The following is a 24,488-nucleotide window of genomic DNA, read 5'->3' on the forward strand; positions in this document are numbered from 1 at the left end:
GTAGGCCACACCTAGACACAAGGTAAATAAAGTGAGAAGTGTTTGAATTCTTTGTATTTTGAGCTATTCAGAGGAAACGTGTTGTGTTTTATAAATTTAAGTTGCTAAGTGTTTTAGAGGGGCAATGGAAACAATTTTCATACCACACAAAAAAAAAAAAAAATCCTAGTTTTTAAGATAGTTCCTAATGTCCAGTATAGGATATAGGAAATAAAATACTGGCATTCAACTACTCAAATTCATATAGAATTACAGTACTCTGGAGAAGTACAAAGAAATCCTTTTTTAAAATACAGGTATATAAATTAATGAAACTGTTATTTCAAAGATTGAATACAAGGAAAAAAGGTTTTATAGTGGTACCAATTCTTAATACAAATTATTAAGCATAGTTTATATAATTTCAAAAGTTATTCACATTATTGCTCGATACCACAGGTGAATGGAACAAGTTCTTGACACAGATTAAAACTTGTATAATTTCAGGCTTATGAAAACAAAAATGTATATCTAGGCCATTCAGAAAATGCATGGAGATATGTACAACCAAAAGAAGAAAAAAATACGTATGTTTGTATATATTTAAAAGAAACAAGCTGATCTGGTTTAAATTGATATGTCAACCAAAAAAAGTACACATAACTGACTGAAAGCAAACTAGTAGATAAAAGCAAAACTAAATATATCCTCCATTTCTCAGTAATAATCTGTTCTAAGTATCAATGGGGTATTAAACACCAGGTTACTTTTATTCTAGAACTTTTGCTTTCTTTCAAAAACTTTTTAGAAACATATATCCATTTTACAACTATGTCAGATTGGGAGAAATATTTTCCTTAGAAATTTTTTAAAGGAATATTTCCATACTTTTGTATATAAGATTTGATAAACAAAAAATAACCCAAGTAAGGCCATTATTATCATCTTGATCAAAAATACACACAGATTGTAATGCTACTATATTTTATGATCCTGAGCTCTAGTAACCATTAGATACATGCATACCATTCACTGATTTGTCTATTCTAATAAGAATAATTTAATCCTGCCTTGCTACCTTTGAAGACAGAAATACTTCCAAAACTTTTGTATAGGTCTTCATAATGTCACAGATATTTCTGCTGTAAACAGAGCATTAGGAATTGTATGAGAAAAGGTATGTCAAATTTCAAAAAGCTATTAAAGAAAACTTACTATTTTAAAATAACTGCTAAATTTAAAAGGAAGAAAAATAATACAAAGAGTGTGCTTGCTAGAATAGATAAGTAGAGCCTTAAAAAGGTGTTTTTCTATATTAAAGAATTAATAAAGGACTGTGTACACCTTGGTGATAAAATAAAAAAGGCTGGCCACTTTTTATGCTAAGTTCAAATGTATTTTTTTGATAATACAAAAAAGTAATCCTTGAAAATCAGCAATACATAACAGAAAAGAGCACAATAACTTAAGTATTAAACATCTGTATGAAATAACTGTTGCAAAGTTTGACAAAAATGCACACTTAGAACATGCGGTTATTTAATTAAAAAAAAAAAAAAAAAAACCAGAAAAAACACCACACGATTCTGTAGAACCAATGTTATGTCACCACCAGAAGAGCACCAAGCAAGGCACCATTGGAAAGACAACATACTTGGAAAGTCTCTATAAATAAAGTAAATGCTAATCTGGTCGAAAAATCGGTGTCTTTGGTAAAAATTCTATGAGGATGACCTGTAGAAGGAGAAAAAAGAGTTTTAAAAAGATTTAAATAGATTTTTATCTTCACAAAACTTCAGCAATAGTCCATCACTTAAAACAATTTTTAGTGCCTCTGACACACAGGAGAATGCACACACAAATGAGTGAGAAAACGCAACTAGTACTTCTCACTAAGAAGTAACTACACCCCAAGTGGTTCATACTCTATGGCTCTACTGAATCCCAACAGCTTTTCTAAGAGGCAAGTATTATCGTCCTCATTTTACATATGAGGAAACTGATGATCCCAGAAGTGTAACACCAGGGATTGTGGAGTCACTATTTGAACAAAGGATTGTCTTAACTCATAAGCCTTGGCCTTTCTGCTGCATTATGTGGCTGCAGCTGACAGATACCGATTCCCTCAAGCTTCTTCCCTTTGACCTAACCCAATTCCACAGGTCTTTAAGTTCTAGAATTGCTCTCATCTTACTGCACCAGGATATGTGATCTCTAGATAAAGGGTACCGGTCCTTTAGCTCTTAATTTTAAGTCCTTTTCTTCTTACATTAGCAAAATTAAAGGTTAAAATTTGTTCCAAAGGACCTTTTACAAAAAACTAAAGGAAAACCAACAAAGACAAAACACAGCAGCACAGAAAGACACAAGTTGACCAGAGCTCATTTTTATTCATTTAAACTTGAACTGTCTTACATCACAATAAATTCTTTCCCTTATTCTAACTCTTTATAGAATAGATGCTAAACAAAAAAATATTTGATTTGAACAGTTGCCAAGTTTGGTGAACTCCTCATTCTTTTTTAAAAACTGTGTCTTAATATGACCTTCTAGGTTTGGACACTCTTCTACTTTTAAGTCATCTGGACCAGACATCTGCATTTTTACTCTTCAGTTCTCTTGGCTTCTGACCTGCCTCAATAAAGAAGACACCTGGCTCAAAAATATTCCTCTCCTAGTTTAGCTACACTTCACTAAGCCTTAGGTGTCACCTTTGCCACTCTCCTGACCTGTTATTTGCCCACAAAATATTCACTAGCTTCCTGTCTAGCTTCATTTGTGCTAGAGACTGTTTCTCAGCCTCCTCACCTATAAAATAAAGGGACTAGATGACAAGATTCTTTGCAGCTCTAAAACTTGATGATTAAATGTTTAAACTACTTATGAGTCAACATTCAGTAAATATTTCTATATTTCAAATATGTCCTCAATCAAGCCGTCTTTACAGTGTCAGCTCTTGAATGTAGGCATTACAATTTACAGTGTATACTACATAATGCAAAATAAAGGCTATCTTTGACCATATTTGCATTATTATTAGTTTTTAAAGAATATATCCTGTGAATACATAGAAGCCACACATAGAAATTGGCCACTTGTCTCATTCCTTCTAAATCATACTGCTCTACCATAGCTGAAGAAAAGTTGGCATCAAGTTAGTATTCTTCTAGATTGTCTCCAACATCGAAAATATAATCAATGAGAATTATTTTCCTTTAACAAATGAAATATCTGTAAGTTAAAGTTGAGGTCAAAGTGAAATACATGATAAAAATGCCCCAATTCATTGGATAAGGAAGCACTCTCTTCTTACTAGATGACTTACTGTCTGAAAGTTTTAAAATTATTTTTTAGGAAGTTTTTGAAATTATGTTATTCCTCCTTTCAACTATCACAAATTTAATACACACTCTGAAAAAAATTAGAAAAAATACATTTTTTAGCAATTAAAAATAAATTTTTTTACTACTCTTCTGAGTCTCTTCTGTGATGGTGTGAAAAATATAATGGCTTTAGTAGTAGTGCTTATCTCAAAATTCAAAATAAATTAAACTGTTTTACAAACAAAGCATATAGTTTGCAATGTTTTGGAAGATTATTTTATTTTTAGTCTAAAAAAGAATATCATAAAATAAACACGAATATAATGAGTATATTTTATGAATGAATGACATTCATAAAGTTCTACCTGGAAATAATAGCATTGGGAATAACTTTTATGTTTTCCTTTCCAATGTAAAGTTAGAAATGTGCAAAAATAAAAGCCTCAGTTTTAAGATTAGTGCTTGGATTATAAATATAGCAAATATTTTTTTTCACAAAATGCTTTCAATTTCCTATATATCAATCCCTCCTGCCAAAATACATAAACTTTCTTACCATCTATGATGAAAATACAAGACTAGCATTTTCATAGGTCAAACTCAAAACAAGTTATTTGAATGTAGTTTTTAAATTAATATTATAAAGAAGTATCAAGTGTCTTTCTCATCCTCATGAATTAACATGTTTGATACAATACATAATGATAAAATTCTGCGTTATTTGGTTCGCTGAATAGACCTATTCTATGGGGAAAAAAGACACATTTTTAAGATGTATTTTATGTCCAAGGCTAGAAATGGAATTTGACTGTATGATAATGAAAGAAAGGGAAAATGATACAGAGAAAAATGATTTTATGACAATTTGCAACTATTTAAGCACTGCTTCAATCAATCTTTTACACACACACACACACACACACACACACAACTTACGATAGCTAAATTGTTGCAAAGAATAGACAGAATTTGTCAGAAATGATGTACCAGTTACTTCACAAAGACTATGACTTTAATTTTCAACACTTAATTCTTCCTTAGATCTTTTTTTAAAAAATACAATCTTTCCATTTTAAAATAAAACACCAAAGCTCAAGGGAGACTAAAAATCCATAATTTTCTATAGTATTCTGAACTATTCAAAAGGAGAATAATTGTTCAAACTAATTCAAGAGGTAGTAAATTAAATACCATACTAAATAAACTCTAAAATTCATTGTATACATATGCCAACTTAGATATTTTTTAAAGAATAAACACAGGATAACCAACATATCATCTCCTGCTTACTTTTAAGATAATTTTTACAAAACAATATTCTAATAACACTTTTAAAAGATTTTTTTAAAGGCCACTGAGGTATGGGTAGTTAAAATTTATAAAGGCTAAAGTTTTCTTAAGCTCCAGTGGCTTGGCTGAAAGGTTTTCTTCCATACTTGGAAACTTGATTAGCATTATATAAAAAAGCCATATCTGACTTGCTGCGTAACCAAAGTTGTGGTTATTCTTTATGCAGCATCTAAAATTTCACACTCCATCAACACATGTTCAGGCTATTTTATCTTGGCAATTAATTTATTATTTTTCAGAACACAGTGAAGCCTTGTTTTCAAGTCATTCATAACTTTATAAATCAGTCTTGCACATGAAACCATGCATCTGTGAACCGTAGAAAATCCTGGCACTCAGGAGATTAAGCTCCTGACACCTTTGCTGATTAATAATCATGGAAAGAATAAGATCAGAAGCAAAATAAATGATCATTTAATAGAGAAACTCACAAAACAGCCCTTTAACTTACATATTCCATCATGTTATTCGTTTCACATTTCCTTTTGCTCAGTCTCCAGTGCAAGCACAGCTAGACAAGTAGGCGAGTAAAAGAAGAAAAATGAGTTCTATTTTATTGCAGCATACAGACTAACCCATTTGTCCACCTTTCATATTTTTAGTTCAACAAAAGCATCTGTTTCCATACTGTGCAATTCAGACCCCAACAGTACGAAGCTGCTCCCTGCGGTACTCACCTTGTGGTATAACCTATTGTTTTCCCATTCTAATAACTTCTCAATCGATCTTCGTGTCTGGAAGACAAATGAGAAAAAAGTTTACTCTTGACTGGTTTTAGAAAAACTTTGTTTTGCAGCTGCTTCATGTGTGAAAAAGAGAGAGGTATCAGACAGTGACTGAGTATAGGGTGCTCTATGATACTCTCAACATTCTAGCACTAAATAGTAACCTGAATAGAAATAGTCCTCTATTTTAATAAAGATATGGTTTTGGTGTTTAGCATTGTATCTCTTTGAACTTACTAGCCTCTGATTTAAAACTATCAACATCTAAAAGGCTAATGTTATCTACCAAATGATACAAATTTAAATGCCCATTTCTTTCAAAAATATTTTTGCAATACTTAAGTAGGATTTAAGTACTAAGTATTAAAACAGGCAAGACTGTATTTAAACCAACTTAATTCAATACTAGTGGTAAAGAAATAAACTGAGAAATGTAATTTAAGATCACTTGATTTTTGAAATATGTACTATGCAGCATGAAATGTTTCTTGCTTGGGAGTATGAATAAAGGAGAGGATAATTCATGGTGCCAGGTGTTAGGATGAGACTGACACAGCTGCAGGTGCAAAAAGGACAGTGTTGCCACAAGAATCAACTGCAACTTGGTGCAGCTGCAGCCTCCTTGCAAGGGAAGGAAACAGCATCCAGCACTATTAAGGTGGCACAACTAAATAAGTACTAATAATGAAATATGAAAATTTGCATGTCAAGCAAGGATGAGCTAGATGAAAAACTGTTAGGATTGAGCTGGTTTTGAATACTTTAATGTTATATAATAAAACTGTATCTACTGTAATCTAGTTACCACATTACCTTTCAGTACAATGACCATGCTAAAGACACACTACAGTTACAGAGGTGCCAATTATAATTCATAACGACCAATGAATTACCACTACTGCCTTACATTTTCCAAGCTTATGTCATAAAAATCAGAAAACCAACTAACTCTCCAGGTAATAATACACCAATAACTAATTTATTACATTATTTTTTGAACAGTTTTTTGGGCAAGAATCTTAAAGGGAAAAAAAATGCCCTTATTAACAATGATCAGCAGATCTCACTTGTTTCTTTGTAAAGATAGCCTTTTAGAGGCAGCTCTCCTTTTAAATGAAAATAGGGCAGCAGTTATGGTCACACTTTTTGTTAATTTAGTTGCCAGTCAGCCCCAAATCAAAAGAAAATAAGGCTGCAGAGTGTAATTAACATTCAGTTCAGTCGTTTTGTCCCTTGTCTAGCCCCCTAGCTTTGTTAAAATTGCCATCTGAATGCTGAAGGCTGTAGGGAAATCGATTTGATTCTAATCGCACCATGAAAAGAACATGATCTAACTGCTTTCAGCCCTCCGTAAATCTGTACTAGGTCTTTAGCACAATGCAACTTCCAATTTAAAAAGCACTGAATGTCTCGTCAATGACTTTGTGAAGAAAAAAGAACAAGGAGCAGACATAAAAATTCCAATAGTTGTTTAAGCATTAAAGTTCATTTGCATCACAGCGAACCTGAAAAGGGCTGACCTCTCAAACCGCCTCTCAGGTCTATGAAGTTGTAGCCTTGACAAGCTCACATTGACAGAGCTCATTGACTCTGAAAGGCTACTCTATCAATGGTGAAAAATGGCAATAGGTTCTACTCTGAGCAGGCATCTGCCTGCCCACCCGCTGCTAAACCAATGGCAAAACCGATTCAAAACCTGAATCTACCTTGTAATCTTCCTTTCTAGGACCTTTTAATAATAGATTAAGATTACTATGCAATTTGAGGTTTTACTTTCACTGATAGTTTATAAGTTGGGGGATAGAGGTGAAAGAACTAGGGTGGGCAGAACAAGCTTTCCAAATCTTTTGTGTTATATTAAAGCATAAAAATTAAAAGTTTAATATTACATTTGCAAACATTCATTACTCAAAGAAAAAAGTATAGTTACCACCATCATCATTTCATCACAAATTTGAACCCATGCTATATTATGAGAAGGAATCTCATCAGTGATCTCCTGGTGTATATCATACAAACACACACACACACACACACACACACACACACACACACACGCTTGAAAAACTTAAAAATATTTACTTTAAATAACTTAAATCAACTACAAGTATATGAATAAAAGATAATTATAAAGTATGAACTTTAGATTCCAAATATTTATGTAAGAATTCTGAATTTATTGTTTGCCTCTAATTAGAAGTTTAATGATAGCATTTGGTATGATAATTGTATCTTAAAATATTTAAGAATTCTAAGCCAAACAAACCCTGTTATGCCATTTTCTGAATAAGCATCAAAATATAAAATATTTCTACACATTTGACAGTCTGGAGTAAAAGCTGTGAATTAGCACAATCTAATCTTCTATAAAACCTCTTTCCTTCTTGACAGGTGAAAAAAAAACACTTGCACGTGCAGCTTAATTAATCATTGCACTTGACATCTCAATGATTTACAGTGAGGAGCAGGTGAGAACATACAAAACCAGAAAGAAATCCTTGATCTGAGTGGAACATTTCTAGCACACTAAGGTGACAAGTATATAGATTCTAGGAGTCATTAAAAAAAGAAAGGGAAGGAAAGAGAAAGAAAGGAAGAAAGAAAGAAAAGAAAGAGAAAAGAAACTGTGCTACAAATTATTTGTTAGTAACAACAAAAGCTCAAATTAAATGGGGGAAAAAAGAGCTTTAACTACTGAGAATGTTTAATACTCTGCAATTATTTTTAGTTAACAAAAATCAAAATATATTTTCAAGATTAAATACAATACCAATTTGACAGATATTGAAAAAATATGACACTTTAGCATCTATAAAAGCTATTTAAAAGCCATTAAACATGAAAAGAAAGCACCTTACAATTGTAGTAGTCTCGAAATAAAAGTTAAGAGTTTATGTCCACAGCGTTGTTAGATACCTATTTCTAATGAAATATAAGATTCAACAACTCTACAATTGCCAAACTCTACAATTACTACTGGGCAAGCAAACCTAACCATATAAAAATCATTCCTTGATTTTTAAAAGTTTATATTGACCACCAAACTCAACATAAATTAAAGCAAACTAATATTCATCAGGAAAAAAATAATATTTATAAGATCTGTCAACATGAAATAATAAAAAAAACATCTTTCAGTATTCTAGGCGAGTGGATTTCTAAAAATAAGTCATCTTAATTTTCTTAAAAGAATTTGGTGCTTGTGAAAAGCACCAGATTGATAGTCATGGGAACTAAAAATCTTCTATTTAACTGAAAGAACAGGGGAAAGGGCAGTGCAGGCTTCAGTGCAAGCTTCCCCACAGTGGGCCTTAATCCTTTTCAGGGCTCACACCCTAGGGGTGAGAGCACAGGTTAGTGGTTCTTAACCAATGAACCCTCACTCCTTCTGCAAAGATGATCAACAAAAAATCTAATTTTATCTTGGATTCTTATCCTTAATTAAAAGGACCAAGACCACCAACTCACACCATGCAAGCAAAACAAGCTTTTATGACATCATGTCACTAACCTGTTCTGGAAGAGGATAGCTCCCACCCATTTTCCACATCACAGAACTCACTTTAGTTTTTTCCCACATATTTCTTCAATTCAACACCTTGCTAATTATACTTTTCTTATCAGTAAACTAGTTTTAATATAACCATTAAGCAATGTTAAAGTAAAAAATAACAGATTCAAAACATTTCAACTGCTAAATAAACTTATTTATTACATAGACCTGAAAAACAAGTAGTAACAGAAGGACAGTAATTTTGGTTTCAAATTCTATTGCCTTTGAGCCCTTTTAAATTTTTGGTAGAATTGTGGAAATAAGTCAAAACACAAAAACTACAAAAGAAGTCCAATGTCCTGGATAATTCACAAAATGGCTAATGAAATAATAATCAATAATTAGTATTAGGTATGGTATACTCCTTATCAACTTCCAAAGAAGCATCTAAAGTAAGCTTACTTTAGTAAAATACATATGAAACACCAAGAAATAGTAAATTACCACAATTGAAAATAAAAGTCTCCTGAAAATGCAAATCTGACTTACTATGAAGAAGCATTTTTGTAATTTTTTCTTAATCTCAACTTTCTAAGAATAAATTATTATTCCCTATAAACAAATTATGTGCAATTAGATATAAAGAAGTCTTTCAGGGAAGCAAGGAATCTTAGAAAATCTTGAATGTATTACTCTTCTACTTTGTTATCACTATTACTTATAGTATATTCATTACCAATGATTCACTTATTCACAATCATTTGAAAAAGTGGTTTTTCAAAGAAGTGGTTTTCTAAAGTTGCTAATAAAATCAATGGAAATCTCATGGATTTTATAGTGCTTAAAACCAAAGGAAAAATGTTAAACGTGGAAGCTGTAAAAATATTTCTGTGAAACTTCCCCAAAGAAATAGCATTCTTATCAGTCTTTAGAACATAAAGATGTTAAGATATATTAACAAACATATAAATAGGTTATCTCACTAATAACTATAAAAGTTAAACTATTTACACTGAAACTTTATTTGAATGTGATTTATTCATAACATCACAGAATGTCAAAATGCAATTTCAAATGTTCAACTTATTTAAAACAAGTTTTCATTTTAAACTCCTAAATTTATGATGCATTAAGCTTTAACAAGACTAATGCTTTGAATGTATCCAAAATCTTATTTTTTAACTTAAGTATTTTTTAAATAAGAACTACACTTATCTTCTGACATCTGTGCAAATTCAAATTACTAAAACAAGTGAAACAAAAATGTTCTTACTTGTTAAGTCATTAGAAGGAAAGCATATAATATTTTTAAAAAATCATTTGAACTTAAGAGAAAATTACTTGATTCACCTCTGTTCTGGATTAATATAAATCTTTCATTGCAGTGATGTGCAAAAAAATTAAATGGCATATCTTCATATTATGATTATGATACATGAAAAATCTGGATTCACCATAAAAATAAGCTAGAATATGATGAAATTCCTCAAAAGGATTTCTAAACAAATTTCCTTGTACTTAAAGGTTCCTTCTAAAAACTTCATGTGACCGTTAACTTTTAAGTAACCTAGATAAACTAAAACACCCACCAAAGTTATCATTAGAACAACACTGTAAATACTATTTGTTAAAAGTAATAGTTTTAGATGAAGATAAGCTAAACAACTGCAAACATTCTGTGTATCAAAAACTCCTCTTAACTTCATACTAAGCAGTGATTTATAAGTACTAATTTTAAATAAGGTATGCTTAAATACAATTTCATAGAGTTCATGACCTAGGCTAGTGGTTCGTAACTTTAGGTTACTCTGAGCACTTTTGTGAATGATGAAAAAGGCACAAATGCACAAATACATAAAATGTTGCACACAACTTCTGATAAAATTTCAGAAAACTAAAACTGATTTTGAACTAACAGCAGAAAATTAGAAAAACTGTTAATAAGACAAATGAATTTCACTCAGCTAATATAATCAAAAGTGTTATTATGAGGGATTTTTTTAAACTACATAATTACACAAGGAATAAACACTGGTTAGGATCAACAGGTGATGTGGGGGAGAATCACCTACTGATTGATTATAATGGACAACGAGAGAAACAAAAAAGGGGTAAGGAATAGTATCTGTTGATCCTCACTTTTGGTCTGACCCCACGCTAGGTGTCTTCCCTGTGTTACCTTATTTAATCTTCACAACAAATCTATAATGCAGCTTGTATTACCTTCATTTTACATATGAAAACTACAGCTTAAAGGGGTTAAGAAACTTAAAGCTACACTTGGAAATGGAGCTGGGATTTGAAACCAGGATTGTATGGCAATCCTGCTCATTCGACACCATGCTCATTCCATGACAGTACAGAGCTTCAAATTTGTAAGGAAGAATTTGTAACCTGTTGAATAACATGTCTGTGTATGACACGCAAGGTATCTTAAGCCACTAACTAAGCTGTTGCCTTGAACAACCAAATTTACTTCAAAATTTGAAAACCACAATTTAGTCTAAAACTAATGTTTTTCCAGCTCTGTGGTTCTCAGGTCTGGAAATATCCATTCTACTCTATTCTGCAGTCTCAATGAGATTTATCCAAAATGTATTTTATTTTATTTGCAGTAACACATGATTTGAGGTGTATTTCTATTTCATAAATTAAGTACACAGGCTTCCAGAAGTTAAATGGTTTGCCCAAAGTCACACAACTAGTCAGGGTAATGATAGGATTCAAACTCAGATCTCCAAACTTTAAACCCAATGCTCTTGCCACTTTCGATCAACATGTAAACTATTTTTACTTGCATCTTCATTAAGTGTAATCAATTTATAAATCTTTCCATTAGAGGCACAAATATAAAATGAATACAATGTCCTTACAAAAGCCATTCACAACACAATTTCAAATGTGAAATTTCAAACAAAACTGTTAAAAAAAAAAAAACCGAGACAGAAACAATAACATCATTCCTTCCCTCTAAACATACTTTTTAAAAGTCATAATTTTTTACATAAAGTAAAGGTAACTGCAGACTTATACTTCTGGGTAGGATGTGGTAGCTAATGTCAAGCCAACACTACCACCACAAATAGAAACAGATAAATTGAAGAAGAAAAAAAAACATTTTAAAGACATCAGAAAACGCCGGAAGCAACAAGGACTAGATGAAAGAAAACCCAGAGAAGGAAAGAGCCTTTCCTAACCCATTTGATGATTACTGACCATTTCCCATTTTTTGGTCATTCTAGGGGTGGGCTAAGGATCAGACTTTGCACAACAAGTGGACTCTACTGGGGAAAAGGTAAGTCAGTCGTTTCGCAGGTTGTGCAAGTTGGCTCAATGGGTTGGAAATTAGTTGTGCGCTAAACTGTAAGGCCAGTTTTCCCTAGAGACATTACTGAGTTCTGGGGCAACATAGAAGTGTGGGGGACCAAGCCAGAAAGACAGATAACAATTATTCAATCTACCAGTGCTTAGGAGACAAGATTCTGCTAGGAGGACCTGAAACAAACACATGATTTGTCTCCCCCTCAAGATACTTGATCCTGCATGAGACGAAGGCCAAACTCAAAATATGGAAAGGGCACAACTTCTAAGGGAGAAGAGACAAAGACCAGAGGGGACTGACTCTTATTACACTTGCAGCCCAGCCCAAGCCAGCTCAACCTCTTATTACACCAAAGTGACCATTCCCTGTATGCTATCTGCCTAATAGAGAAAAGATGGTACTCCTGATTGTAGGAGATTTCATCTGGAGCTTCTGTTTCATTTTGTGTATAATATCTAGCATAAAATAAAAAACTTTTAAGGGGTAGGAAATGTACGTGACCAATAGTCAAAAGGAAGAAAAACCTCACAGAAACAGACTCATAGATATATCCAGGTGTTAGCTGACAGGCTGTTAAATTAACCATGATTCATATGTTCAATAAAATAGAGGGAAAAGATAGACAAAATGGGTGAAAAGAATTTCAGAAGAGAACTGGATTCTAAAGAACTGAAAACTACAATGTCTGAAATTAAGAACTCATTGGTTGGGTTAACAACAGAATGGACACTGAAAGAGATAGACAAATCTTTCTACAAAACACACCAATACTATGTTCTAAATATTCAGAGAGAACTGAATTTCAGCTAATTCTTGGCAAAACACATTTTCAAAGAAGTCTAACATATCTTTGAAATCCCAGTGCTACCTTTGCACATTTAAGGCTCAAAGTTCATGCTTTGAGTATCGTCTTTTATGATGAGAATTTAGTACCATATTTTTATTCCAATTAAAAACATGCCGTCAGTGTCATTCACACTAATGACTGTAGCAATTGTGCAAAAATTATTATCCTTCTCTTCATTTGCTCCTTAGAGTCTATTATTCCATTAAATTTCACCACAGATTTCACATTTTATAGCAAAATATTTTTTAGTTATGTAAATATCAGGAATTTAGCACTTTGAAGTGACTTGTATTATAAACCAAATATTACTATCTTAAATTCAAAAAGGTGTAGAGGTCAAACATCTAATATAATGTGAAAAGTTTTCTTAAATTAAATATAAAATTTAGATGTTTATAATTTAAATACACAAATGTATAATTCAATTTTGTTTCTTCCGGTTTAAATGACAGAAGTATCTGTAAATTGTATTTTATGTTGCTAAGTTTATCACTGTAAATTAAAACAGTATAAACTTTCTCCCACAACAAAGGTCAGGTTCCTGAAAATCCTCTCTAATAAGAGCCAGTGAAAGTCAAGAAAAAAAAATACTGAAGAAAAATAAATTATTGACCATATGGAAGCCCTTATAAATATGTGTTATATTTACAGAAATAAAGCAAATTGGATAGCATTCTGAAGAAAAAAAAAGGTTAGCATTGATTTTCTACATCTTCAGTCAATAAGAATGCATTTCACTCAGCATCCTTCACGAGAAACTTTTCAGGATTCCCCCTTCGCTAAAATTTCATTAAGATGCTTTTCAGTTTGTTTTGCTTTGTTTCATTACCTGCAATAATGAGGCATTTTTCTTTATCTAAATTGTCATCCAAATTTTCAAGGCCATTCTCATTTTATGATTCTGAGTTACTGACTACAAATGCTCAAATCCCAAACATAGAGTACATTAGAGTTCTGAAAGTTCTGGGTAACTTACCACTGTCAGTCTAAGCACGTATATTTCAAACTCCTCCCATATACAAGTATTGGTAGCTTTCTGATTATGATTCCCCCAGGTTCACTTTTCCTCAAATTTTTCAAGTCTTACAAGCCTGCACTCACTCAAAAAACTCTATTCCTGACCTCTGTCATTTGGATTCTCAACCCCTACTGTAGTAACCCCAACCAAAGTAACTAACAGTTATTGGATAACTAAACTTGAGGTTGAGAAAAAAGATATCCAGAAGGAAATCTAAGCATACTACAACTTAAAACAAAAGAAATACTTAAACTCGATACAGGCCCTTTTCATCAAAGTTTCAAAAACTAAATAGCAATTATCTAAAAAAAAAAAACTCAAGAGAAGTTAAAAGAATAAACAAAAACAACTAAAAAATATATATGAAAATACATTACTAAATGTTAATTCTCTTTCTCATCTTTAAGATAGGTTTGAACTAAAAATCAACATTGAGAACTTCTTTACATAAAGCTTGGAAAATAGAGATGTTTTATAGACCTACACAGCTCAATTTTCAAAGGATTACAGATTTTCAGAGCTGGCAACTACCTGAGAGATAAGTTAGCCTCTCCTTTTCTCAGATGAAATAGAAAGGCATAGGAGAGAAAGAACTCCAGACTCAGAGAGGTTTTAAGTGACTCTCTCAAGAGCACACAGCTTCTGACAGTAACTTCCTACACAATCTTTTACTCTTTATGACATGGCCCCTGCAGAAAAAATAAAAGAGTCTCTTAGTATTTACTCTAAAAGACAAGATGATTTTATTTACTTAGGAATCTTGTTTTGAATAGCAAGGACCATATCTTCTGAAATGTTATGAACTTACTACTCAAAAATTTCAAAAGCCAAAGAGTACATTCATTCAGCGAATATTTGTTGACCACAAAGTAGATGCAGGGCACTGTGAGAGGTCCTGGGGCTACAGCAGTGCGCAAGACAGACACTGGGAAGAGTAATACTAACAGGATAATAATAGCAACTGCTATTAACTAAGCACCTACTATAGGCAAATACTCTACACGCACTTGCTCTGATTCTTAAAACAACACTGCAAGGAAGAGATTTACCCCATTTTAGAGAGGCAAAAACTGAAGTTTAGAGAAATTGAATTGATCAGTCACTCAGAGTAGGTGCTACTTTCCAAAGCCGTTCTTTTGAGAACCAAAGTGCAGCTATCACATGTTGTAGCCTACTTCCTTCCCTACACCTAAGTGAATGAGTCCCTGATATAAGACTAAATACAAATAAGAGTATGAAGGGAACAGAAATATACACTATTCATAACAAATCCATATAGAAGGCACTTTTAGAAAAGCCTCACAATCCTGATCATCATATGTAAAAGAGAGATTAAAGCACTAATAAAACAGGAGGTAAAACAACTAATAAGATTAAAAAGTTGGTATACAAAAAGTTTAAAATTTAGGGTTCTTCCGTCAAAGAGATAATGGCTGAGAGCATACATGAACAAAGTCTATACAGTCACTAATGTTGGGATACAAGCCATATGTGCAAAACTTCAGGAGACTGATACTTTAAGATAGAAAACAAACAAAAACAAAATACTATAACGCAACATATAGTAATATTATAAAACTTGTTTCCTCAAAAAGTAAGCCAGACTGAAAGCACATATAAGTAAATCATAGAGAGTCACTTACTTTGACATCAATTTTCTAAACTATAACACTACAATTAAGGCACAATCAAGAAACAAAGTATTTTTTAAAAGTATAAGCAAAACATAAGCTTTTACAAAGGAAATGTCATAAAATCTATTTAATGAAGCTGAAACATTTTATTCACTTATGAGCTCCTCAGGCTCTTACAAAGAACCTACTAAGGCTAAGCTTTCCTGTTTTATTGTCTCCCAAGCACTTATCACTATTTGCAATTATCTCATTGCTTTTTATCTATCTTTTAAGACTACAAGAGGAACCACATAAACTCTAAACAGCATCTAATCTAAAACAATGCCAAATCCACAGTGCAGCTTCAGAAATATTAAATGAATTAATGAACAAGTAACTTCTAGTGAATGGCACGGTAGCAGCATAAAAAAATGGCAGCTAAAACCAGCAATTTCATAAGACACATGCTTATCTTCTAAGAGCATCAACGTTACTCATTTTAAAACAGTTTCTATTAAACCAAATATATGTTATGCAATAGAATGAAAAATTCAAATGGGTATTTGAGATATAACACAAGACTTCAAATATATTTTGTGATTGCAGGTGGCCACTTCGTATTTCTAGACACTAAAGACACATATTTATTATCTTTTGGTATTAGAGATACTTCATGAAAAACATGACAAGTATTTACAAACTTAAACTATCTCCACACTCACCTAGCCAACTCTCCCAATAGACTACACGCTTTGAGAAGAGCATTAATATACATCTTTCTATCAACCCTTAGCATGGTACTTATATGTCAAGAACACGTCTATAAAAAGAGTACATTAAGAATTTTATTTTCAGCAAAGATGCAGCAATAGGCACCTGATTTATCTCTGGGCTGAAACAACCAAAAAAGAAAAAAGAAAAGAAAAGAAGACAGAGACAGAGAGAACAACTAAAACATATGAAACTTTTTAAGACAATGTACAATGGGCAACGAAAAACAATAATTCCTGAAAGACCACAAACAAGACAGGCCCTATTATTCCCAAACGTATTGATATAAGAGTGCTTCCAAGCCATAGTGAATGGAAGGAGAGGCCAGACAAAGCCTGTGGACTCCCTGAGTTAAAGAGACAGAGCTGAGAGTCTAGAAGTCACAGAACAGATTACCAGAGGGAGTGCAAAACAGAGGACGAACTTCAGAGAATGAACTTCGAAGATCTGAATACAGTCCCCACTGAATATGTAGGTGAGTGCTGAGCAGCATATGCAAGTAAGGAAACTACCAGAAGTGGAACAAAGAACTACTATAAAGATGAGATGTAACAGTGCCCAAAGTTCACAAAGATTGGCACAGCACCTCCGCCTCCTTCCATCAGCCAGACCAGAAATCATAATTCACAAGCCACTGAATGCAGTACCCAGGAGGGTCTTACCTCACTAGTGGGGACTAACTAGCCCTAGATTAAACACGGCTCTGGTTCCTCAAGAAGTTCAATATAGAATTATAACCCTACACTTCTAGGTATACACCCAAAAAGAACTGAAAACAAGTATCAAACAAATACGTATACATCCATTTTCATAGCAGCAGTAGTCACCGTTCGTGGAAACAGCCTAAATGTCCATCAATGGATGAATAGATAAATAAATTATAGTATACCATGTTCCCCGAAAATAAGACCTAGTCGGAACATCAGCTCTAATGCATCTTTTGGAGCAAAAATTAATATAAGACCTGGTCTTACATTATATTGTATTATATAAGACTGGGTCTTATATTATATTAAAATAAGATCGGGTCTTATATTAATTTTTGCTCCAAAAGATGCATTAGAGCTGATGGTCCGGCTAGGTCTTATTTTGGGGCAAACATGGTATATAGTAAAATATTAGTCAGCCATAAAAAAATAACGACATATTGACACATGCTACAACAGGGAAGAACCTCAAAACATTATGTTATGAAGCCAGACACAAAAGGTCATACAACGTATGAGTCCATTTACATGAAATACCCAAAACAGATAAATCCATAGAGACAGAATACAGATTGGTGGCTGCCAGGGTCTAGAGAGAGAGGGTAATGGAGAGAAACTATTAATGAGTAAGGGGCTTTACTTGGAGTGATGGAGATGTTTTAGAACTAGATAGAGGTGACAGTTGCACAACACTGTGAATGTACTAAATGCCAATGAATTGTTCGCTTTATAGTAGTTATTTTCTGTTGTGTGAATTCACCTCAATAAATTATTTTTATAAATTAGAAGGCAGAGTGAGGAAAAATGAAAACTGAGAATTGATGGGGAAGAAAACAAATAGCAAAACAAAAGACTTACATGTTGCCATATAATACAATAAATGTAAATGGTCCAAAATCCCTAATTAAAAGGCAAAGATTGTCAGACTGAATAAAAAAGCAAGACCCAACACTGCCTATAAGAAATGGACTTTAAATAAAAGGCATAAATAAGTTAAAAGTCAAAGGATGGAAAAAATATGCAAGGGTAACATTAATCAAAAGAATGTTGGAATGACTGTATTAATGTTAGACAAACTAGATTTCAGAGAAAAATTTTATTAAAAATCAGGAAAGTTGATTTCATAATGATAAAAAGGTCAATCCATGGAGTAAACACAAAACCTAAAAGCTTATACACCTAATTACAGAGGGCCAAAATACAGGAAACAAAAACTGTAAGAATAGCAAACCCACAATTACACAATTACAGTCAGAGACTTTAATACCCCTCTCTTGATACTTGATAGACCCAACAGATAGAAAATCAATAAGAATATGTAAGATTTGAACAACATTATCAACCAAGTTTACCAACTGAAATTTATAAAAGATTCCACCCAATAACAAATAAATACACATTCTTTTCAAGTGTAAAAGGATCATTTACCAAAAGAGTTCACATTCTGGGTAATAAAACAAGTCTTAATAAATGTAAAAAGGGCCAAAACACACACAGTATTATCTAACCACAATGAAATGAAATTAAAAATCAGTAACAGAAAGATCTCTATAAACTCCCCTAATATTTGGAAGCTAAATAAAATACTGCTAAATAATGTTTTAATCAAAGACTAAATCAAAAGACAAATATAAAAGTAAAGTGAACTGAATGAAAATTAAAACACATCACAATTTGGGCAATACAACAATCGCAGTACTAAGGAAGGAAATTTATAACACTAAACATAAGAAAGATCTCAAATCAATGATCTTTGGTTCTACCTTAAGAAACTAGAAAAAGAGTAAATTAAACCCAAGTAAGAAGGAAATAGTAAAAGTCAGACTGAAACAAACAAACAAATAAAATCAACAGAAATAATCAATGAAACCAAAAGCTGGTCTCTCTGAAAGGTGTAATAAAAATGACAAATTTCTAGCCAGACTGGTCAGAAAAAGAGAGAGAGAGGGAGAGAATTAATTTCAGGATTGAGAGAGGTGCTATCACTAGAGATTTTACAGATAGTAAAAGGATAATCAGTGAATATTATGAACTGCATGCCTATCATTCAATAACTTAGCAATCAACAACTTAGATACAATGGACAATGTACGAATTCCTTGAAAAACACAAACTATGAAGTTCAATCAAGATAAAATAGATAACTTAAAAAGTCCCTTATCTATTAAAGAAATTGAATTTGTAGTTTAAAAACTTCCAATAAAGAAAACTCCAGGCCTAAATGGCTTCGCTGGTGAATTCTTCCAAAATTTAAGAAAGAAAGAATGCATATTCTAACAAACTCTTCTGGAAAACTGAAGAGGGGAGAACACTTCCCAATTCATTTTATGAGGCTATCACTACCTGGAAACCAAAATCAGTCCTTACAAGAAGAGAACACTACAGAAAACAATACCTCACGAACATAGATATAAAACTTCTAAACAAACTTTTAGTTTATCAAAATCCAGCAAAAAAAGAAAAAGAAAAATAGACATAATCAAATGACTTTCATCCCTGGAATACAAGGTTGGTTTAACAACTAAAAATTCAATAATGTAATTCGGCATATTTCTAAACTGAAAAGTAAAACCATACCACCATCACTAAAGCAGCAGAAAAGGCATCTGACAAAACCCAACATCTATGACTGATAAGAACTCTCCACAAACTAACAGAATAAAACTTCCTCAAGCTGATAAAGAATATCTACCAAATCCCTACAGTTCACATGACACAGAATGATGAAAGTGAATGCATTCCCCGGAGGATCAGAGCAAGACAAGGACATCTGTTCTCACTACCTCTAAGCAGTGTTTTCTGGGGAATCTAGTCAGGGCAGTCAAGTATGAAAAAGCAACAGAAAGCAGATTAGAAAGAAACAATAATGCCTTTATTGCAGATTATATGATTGTCTATGAAGAATTTCAATACAATACAAAAAAAAGTTAATGAGACTAATAGGTGAGTTTAGCAAAGCTACACCCTAGCAAAGAAAAATAATTGAAATTTTAAAAATATGTACCATTTAAAATAGCATAAAAAGCAATAAATACTTATGGATAAATCTAACAAGATATACAAGATATGTACACTAAAAACTACAAAACACTGTTCAGAAAAAAATTCTAAAGACTTAAGAAAATGGAGAGATACTGTTTCATGGATCAGAAATTAAGTATTTTTAAAATGCCAGTTTCCCCAAATTGATCCAGAGATTCAATGCAATCCAAACTAAAATCCCAACAGGTATTTTTTATAGAAATTGAAAAGTTAATTCTAAAATTCATAAAGAAAAAGAAGTACAACTGAAAAAGAAGTACAAAGTTGGAGAACTAACACTACCCAATTTTAAGACATAATTATAAAGCTACAATACTCAAAACAGTGTGGTACTGGTATCAAGATACACAAAATAGATCAATGGACCAGAACAGAGCCAATAAATAGATGCACATGCATACTGACAACTGATTTTCAACAAAGGTACAAATTCAGTGAAGACTAGTCTTTATAACAAATGTTACTGGAACAATTGGCTAACTAAAAGCAAAACAATAGAAAGAACTTCAATCTACACTACACCATATAAAAAATTAACTCAAAATGAATCACAGACCTAAATGTAAAATCTAACCCTATAAATCCTCCAGAAGAAACATAGAAAAAAAATCTTTGTATTTAGGCTTAGGAAGAATTACTAGGTATAACACTAACAGCATAATCCATAAAAGAACAAATGGACAAACTGAACTTTATTAATATTAAAAACTTCTGCTCTAGACTGCTAGGGGATGAAAAGACAAACCACTGATTGGGAGAAATCTTTGCAAAGCATATACTTGTAACCAGATACATAAAGAATTCTCAAAACTCAACAGTAAGAAAACAATAAAAACAGGCAAAAGTTGAAACACTCGAACGATATACAAATGGCAAATAAGCATGAAAAGATGCTCACCATCATTAATCACTGGGAAAAAGCAAATTAAAACCATAATGATAATATTGCGTACCTATCAGAATGACTAAAATCAAAAAGACTAACCATACTAAATGTTGGAAAGTATATATTATAGTAGGTAGAACAGACTCCATCATACACTGCTTGTGGGAATGTAAAATAATACCATCTCTTTTAAAACATTAAACATATATGAACCATATAATCAGGCCACTCTATTCTTAGAAAGGTTTACTCAAGAGAAAAGAGAGTATGTGTCTATAACAGGACTCAAACAAGAATATTCATAGCAGCTTTATTTATATAGACCAAAACTGGAACCAACACAATATCTATCAATAGGTGAATGTATAAACAAACACGGTATATCCAAACAACATAACATTATTCAGCATTAAAAAGGAGTAAACTATTGATCCAACAACACGGATGAACCCCAAAATAATTATGAGTAAAAGAACACAAAAAAAGAATACATACTGCATGATTCCATTTATACAAAACCCTAGAAAATGCAAACTAATCTACAGTGCCAGAAAGCAGATCAGTAGTTGCCTGGAAGGGCTGAGAGGATTGCAGACACAAGGAAACTTTTGGGTGTGACGAACACGTTCACTATCTTGATGTATACATGTGTGTGTTACACGTTCACTATCTTGATGTATACATGTGTGTGTTACAAGTGGCAAAACTCATCAAATGATACACTTGAAATACGTGCAGTTTATTGTGTGCCAATTACATCTCAATAAAGTTGCTAAAATATAAACAAGAATTTTAAAGATGGTATTACCAAGATATATTGTATTTGAGGACATAACCTGAAACAACACATAAAACATGTGTTAAGGCATACCTCTCCATTTACTTAAGTCTTCTTTGATTTTTTTCATCAGTTTCTTGCACAGCATACAGATCATGCATATATTTTATATGTATGTCATCCTTTGTGTTTGGTGCTGTTAATGTTATGTAAAAGTTTTTTATTTCCAATTGTTCAAACTCACTTATTCAATCCCAGGAATGTTTCTGTAGATTCCATGGGATTTTCTGTGTAAATAACCACGTTGTCTGGGAACAGGGAGTTTTATTTCTTGGTTTCTAATCTGCATACCTCTTATTTCTTTTTCTCTGTGTTTTCACTGGGTAGGACTTCCAGGAGAATGTTGAATAGGAGTAATGAGAGTGGACTTTAGTGCTGATTTTCAATATTGTTTTTCTGTTTTCCTATTTTTCACACACTAATAAACATTTATAAATCATATATTTGAGGGATTTTAGTATTTGATAACTGTATTTTTTTATAATTGGTTTCCTTTATTATCTTATGTATTTTATTTTATACATTTAAAATACAGTAAACCTTTTTAAATACAAATAAAACATTATTTTTTAAAATGGTTCATAGGATTCCCCAGACCACTGAAGGGGTCTATGACAAACAAAAGGTTAAAAATCCCTGCTATCAATTATCCTGCCCCAATCTTACAAAGCACCCCTTTTTCAGGGCCTCTAATATTCTTCATACATGCATGAAGTGTCACTCTCTCCATGGTTACGTAGTAGTTTATATAGACAGGAAAACGCACAACTTTTTTTTTCAGGTTATAATTAACATTTGTTTACGCTCACTAGGTAGTATAATCCATAAAAAGTTAAATGTATCAAACAAACATTCTATCTTACAAAGGGAGACCTTAAACTGAATACTCCAATGTTAAATGAAATGCACTTTCTGAAACTACAGATGGAAAAAAACCTAAAAAAAATAAATCTATCTTATGTCTCAAATAAAACAGAATTTAATGAAAGCATCTGAAAAAGATCTTAAATTGGATGGGAGAAGAGGGTAAGGGGGATCAAATAAATATATGGTGATGGAAGGAGCACTGACTCTGGGTGGTGAACACACAATGGGATTTATAGAGGATGTAATACAGAATTGTACACCTGAAACCTATGTAATTTTACTAACAATTGTCACCCCAATAAATAAAAAAAATAAAAAAAAAAGATCTTAAATTGCTAAAAATTTGTGGAAAAGAATAGGAAATTTACTTTGTTTTCTAAATCCTACACTGTGCATACATTGTAATATCTTATTTACTCATTTAAAAAGAAACAGAATCTCAAAACCTCAAAAAAAAATAACTAGATCACCAAGGTTTTTAGAATAACAAAGCTCTGTATTCCTTAGGTTAAATGATAGCAAATTACCAGTAAGTGAGATACAGCCGTCATTTAAACAATGGAAACACCCAAAAAGTTGGAAGGAGTAAGGGGATCTAAACTACAAGAGCTGCAAATTCAACTATGGATTCAGGAACAAGCAGTAATTTAAAAATAAAAAAAAATTCTATGATCTGAAGATGATCTGGTGAGAACTATAGGGGTGAAAAAGAAATATTCTTGGAGGAAAATAAATACTACAAATATTACAGTAAACATTACAAAAGAAATTCTATTACAAAGCTATTATCTCCTTCCTATCAATAAAACATACTAGTTAAAAAATATTTTCAGTAGGGATATACTTATTTTATAACAGACATCGAAGGACAAATAGAATTCACTTTTCTGTACTTCTTGTCATTATTTGATGACAAAATGAAATGTAGCCACACAAAACCACTCATTCAATTTCAACTTAACTGTATTTCATTTTTTTTGCATATAAATTACCATAATTTTAAAAACTTTAACAGAAATGTAATATATTGAATCTATACTAATTTTCCATATCTCTACCAACATCTTGGAAATTCTTTTATTATAAGCAATCAAAATTACGACTCTAGATCACTTTCTCTAAATGATTACAGAATCACTATGTACTCATCACAGGAAACATACAAATAAAGAAACAAAGAAAACAGAACTCTCCATAATCTTACCAACTATAAATAAACACTGTAACTATTGTATTTCTTCTATGGGTACTATCTTACATATTAGTAATAACCAATATTTATTACAAACGTACTTTGAGCTACTTACCTAAGAGCTTTATAAACACTATTTTATTTTATCCTTACAACAATCATTATTCAAGTAGGTAGGTGAGTATTGCTATTGCCATTTTACAAATATGTCAACAAGAGTTTAAAGAGGTTAGGAAACATGCCTAAGGTCAGAGAGATAAGTGGTATCATGGAACTCAGCATTCTAGATCACTATACCATACCACCATCAATGTGTATTCAGAGAACGCTGTATTCTACTCTAAGAAATTTCCTATGACACAAAAATTATAACTATAACTTTAGATGGCTATTTAATAAAATAGAATGTGGGTACACCGTAATTGACTTAATCATTCCTCTACTGAATCAGATCATTTTTGTACAGTATTCAGGATAGTGAGACACATTCAATACAAAAAATGAAAAGGTAAATG

General features: G+C 32.1%; 1 protein-coding gene across 1 annotated transcript in view; it reads right to left on the bottom strand.

Moving 5' to 3' along the window:
* Window positions 1–334: 334 nt before the first annotated feature.
* The window catches only part of CHIC2 (cysteine rich hydrophobic domain 2), a 46,227-nt gene continuing 22,073 nt past the window's right edge, over window positions 335–24,488 (bottom strand). The window contains exons 4-6 of the mRNA XM_019740190.3: window positions 5,330–5,386; window positions 5,104–5,163; window positions 335–1,713 (exon numbers count right to left, since the gene is read on the bottom strand). Of these exons, the coding sequence (XP_019595749.1) occupies window positions 1,663–1,713; window positions 5,104–5,163; window positions 5,330–5,386 (168 nt within the window). The 3' untranslated portion in view covers window positions 335–1,662. The remainder of the gene's footprint in view (window positions 1,714–5,103; window positions 5,164–5,329; window positions 5,387–24,488) is intronic.

This window comes from Rhinolophus sinicus, chromosome 1 (assembly GCF_057876585.1).
Source record: "Rhinolophus sinicus isolate RSI-liver-muscle chromosome 1, RSI-T2T, whole genome shotgun sequence".
Taxonomy (NCBI): domain Eukaryota; kingdom Metazoa; phylum Chordata; class Mammalia; order Chiroptera; family Rhinolophidae; genus Rhinolophus; species Rhinolophus sinicus.